Genomic DNA, 2,427 nt, shown 5'->3' with positions numbered 1-2,427 from the left:
TCGGCATCAAATGCTTTGGCAATCTGACCTCGGTTCAGACGGTTCGTGACGTGGTTTGCCCAGGCTTCGTCCGCCAGGTCCGGGTCGCGGACGAGTGACCTGAGGCTCTGGTCGACTGCGTCGTTCGGGTGGGCGCCCGCGCCGGCGTTCAGCTGTCCTCGACGGCTCTGCTTGCGTGCGACTGCCTTGCGCATGGCGTCCACGACCCGACCTAGTTGCCCCGTCACAAGCCAACGGAGACGATCGTGAAACATATTGCGCAGGTCAATCGTAGACAGTGCGGTCGAGGGAGCAGACAACAACATGCTAGGCAAGGCCAAAATCAAAGCCCAGCACATCTCTCGCTCTTCAGCGGTATAGTCCGAGTGGACGGCAGACCAATACAGCTGGCTCAGGGTGGCAGCCATCAGCTTGGTCTCGGTGGCGTTGGATGGGTAGCGGCTGCGCTGCATCAGTGGATGCCGGGCGAGCTTGAGCAGCTCGCAGACACTGATGCGAGACCCTACACACTGTTGGGGCCAAGCGCCACGCATAATCTCAAGCAGGTCGTGTCCAGCCGCATGAAACAACACCTCGGTCGCTCGCTTCAGATTGGCACCACATCGGGAGCGGTGTTGACTGATACCAGTAGCTTCGAAGAAGAGGTGACACTTGTTGCACTGGGCGACCAATTTGGCCTCCATCACCTGCTTGACCATATCAGTGGCTTGCTCGTCGTAGGGGTGCTCGCGTAGTACATGATTGACCCAGGCTTTGCGGTCAAGGCGGGGCCCCTTGCATTTGCAAAGCCCAAATGGGCAGGCGAGGAGTTGCCTGTGGCCAGATGTCTTTAGCAGGACCTTGCGCTGGGCATCCAGCACGTTGGCAGCGATGGGCGGAGCGGGATCGCTGAGAAGAACATCTTGCTCACTCTCACTGTGTTCGCCCGCTGTATTGTGTGTTTCACTCTCACTGACTTCGCCAAGTGGGGCTGAGTTTGTATGCTCACTGTGTTCGACAGGATGTGAAACGGCAACGGGCAAAATGGCAGAGGCAGGGGGTGAAGCAGAGGGCGGAGAGGGATCGGAATGGGTTTGTCGTGTACCCGATGGATATGGCAGCACCATTTGAGCGGGTGTAGGTGATTGCACCAATGGCTCAGGCGTGGCACTGCCGTTTGTGTCACCGTCACCATCATGCGCGGGAGGGGCGATAGGGGTGGGCGCGCGGAGTGCGGTGGAGCGAGGAGGGGAGTCGCTTTCGTCCGAAGACATGGTCAAAAAATCCGATGGTGTGTTGGGAATCGAATGATGTGTCTGCCCTATGGACTTGGGCGAGGGTTGCTGCTCCCCGCTGCCATTTGGCTCAGAGGGCACCGATGCTGACAAATCCTCGGTCACAGGGGCCAAAGATGCGGCAGTGGCGGCGGCAGGAATTGCCGCAGCAACTTGAGCAAAGGAGCGTGGGCTGGATGGCGTGCGAGGGGTGCGGGGAGAAGCATTGGAAGTGTTTCCGAGACTGGGATGTTGCTCCCCGCCGCCGTTTGACGTCCTGGTCACTGGCTCGGCCGCGGGCACGACGGCACGTGCCGAAGACTCGGTCGCACCGGCAGCGGGGGACGTCGAGGGCACATGAGACGAGGCACGAGCGGTAGGGACAGAGTGGCGGGCGTGAGGGCGAAGCGGGGTGGTCATGGGGTCAGGGAAAACATGGTTACGGTCGTGGCGAGCGCTGCCATGTTTCGTGTGTTTTGCAGAACGATGAGTTTGGGAAGGCGAGGTGGTGGTGTTGCTTGGAGGTGATTCGGCACTCGGGCGTTTAGCACCGCGGACCCGGGTCCAAGAATCCTCGCCGCCGGACTCAGTGGCCATGTCCGCGGGGCAAGCAAGCGAGCAAGCGAGCGGACACGGTGGGAGCGAGGGCGCCGCCAAAACGCGGGCCGCAAAGAGCGGGGTTGCAGATTTTGTCTGACAACGTGGTTCACGCCAAGATGTCAGAAAAAAACATTGTAGTCGATGCCATAGAGTTGCTTGAAACCTTTGGCCACAATGCGTGCCTTGAAGGTGCCATCATGCTTGCGAGCAAAGACAACACGAAGGTCGAGGGGCTTGATGTGAGCTGGAAGGTGATCTAGTCCTTGGATGACGTTGTGCTCGTGAAAGGAATCAGCCTCCTTCTCAAGGGCACGGGTCCAGCTATCAGCATCAGGACTGTGCATGGCTTCCTTGACGGTAGCAGGCAGCTTGTTGTAGTTGTCGGTGGTGGTGATGTTGGCGCTGAAATGAGGATGGTCAAGGAGAAGAGGGTCAGTGTCGTCGTCGAGGTCATCGGTAACAATAATGGTAGTGGTGGTAGTAGTGGAGGTAGTGGAGTCAGCAGAGTCAGCAAAATCAGCAGCAGAAGTAGTAGGTTCGTCGTGGTCAAGGTCGTCAAATTGGTCGTGTTGAG

The 2,427-nt window shown here is 58.8% G+C and overlaps 1 protein-coding gene across 1 annotated transcript in view; it reads right to left on the bottom strand.

The window, feature by feature from the left end:
- MONBRDRAFT_28176 (uncharacterized protein) overlaps window positions 1-1,673 on the bottom strand; it is a gene marked incomplete at both ends in the record, with an annotated part of 1,838 nt that extends 165 nt beyond the window's left edge. Inside the window, one exon of the mRNA XM_001748564.1 lies at window positions 29-1,673. Within this exon, the coding sequence (XP_001748616.1) occupies window positions 29-1,673 (1,645 nt within the window). The remainder of the gene's footprint in view (window positions 1-28) is intronic.
- Between the last annotated feature and the right edge of the window lie 754 nt (window positions 1,674-2,427).

The sequence above is a fragment of the Monosiga brevicollis genome, genomic scaffold, assembly GCF_000002865.3.
Source record: "Monosiga brevicollis MX1 MONBRscaffold_24 genomic scaffold, whole genome shotgun sequence".
Taxonomy (NCBI): Eukaryota; class Choanoflagellata; order Craspedida; family Salpingoecidae; genus Monosiga; species Monosiga brevicollis.
The sequence above is the reverse complement of the archived record's forward strand: the minus strand, read 5'-3'. Positions and strand labels throughout refer to the sequence as shown.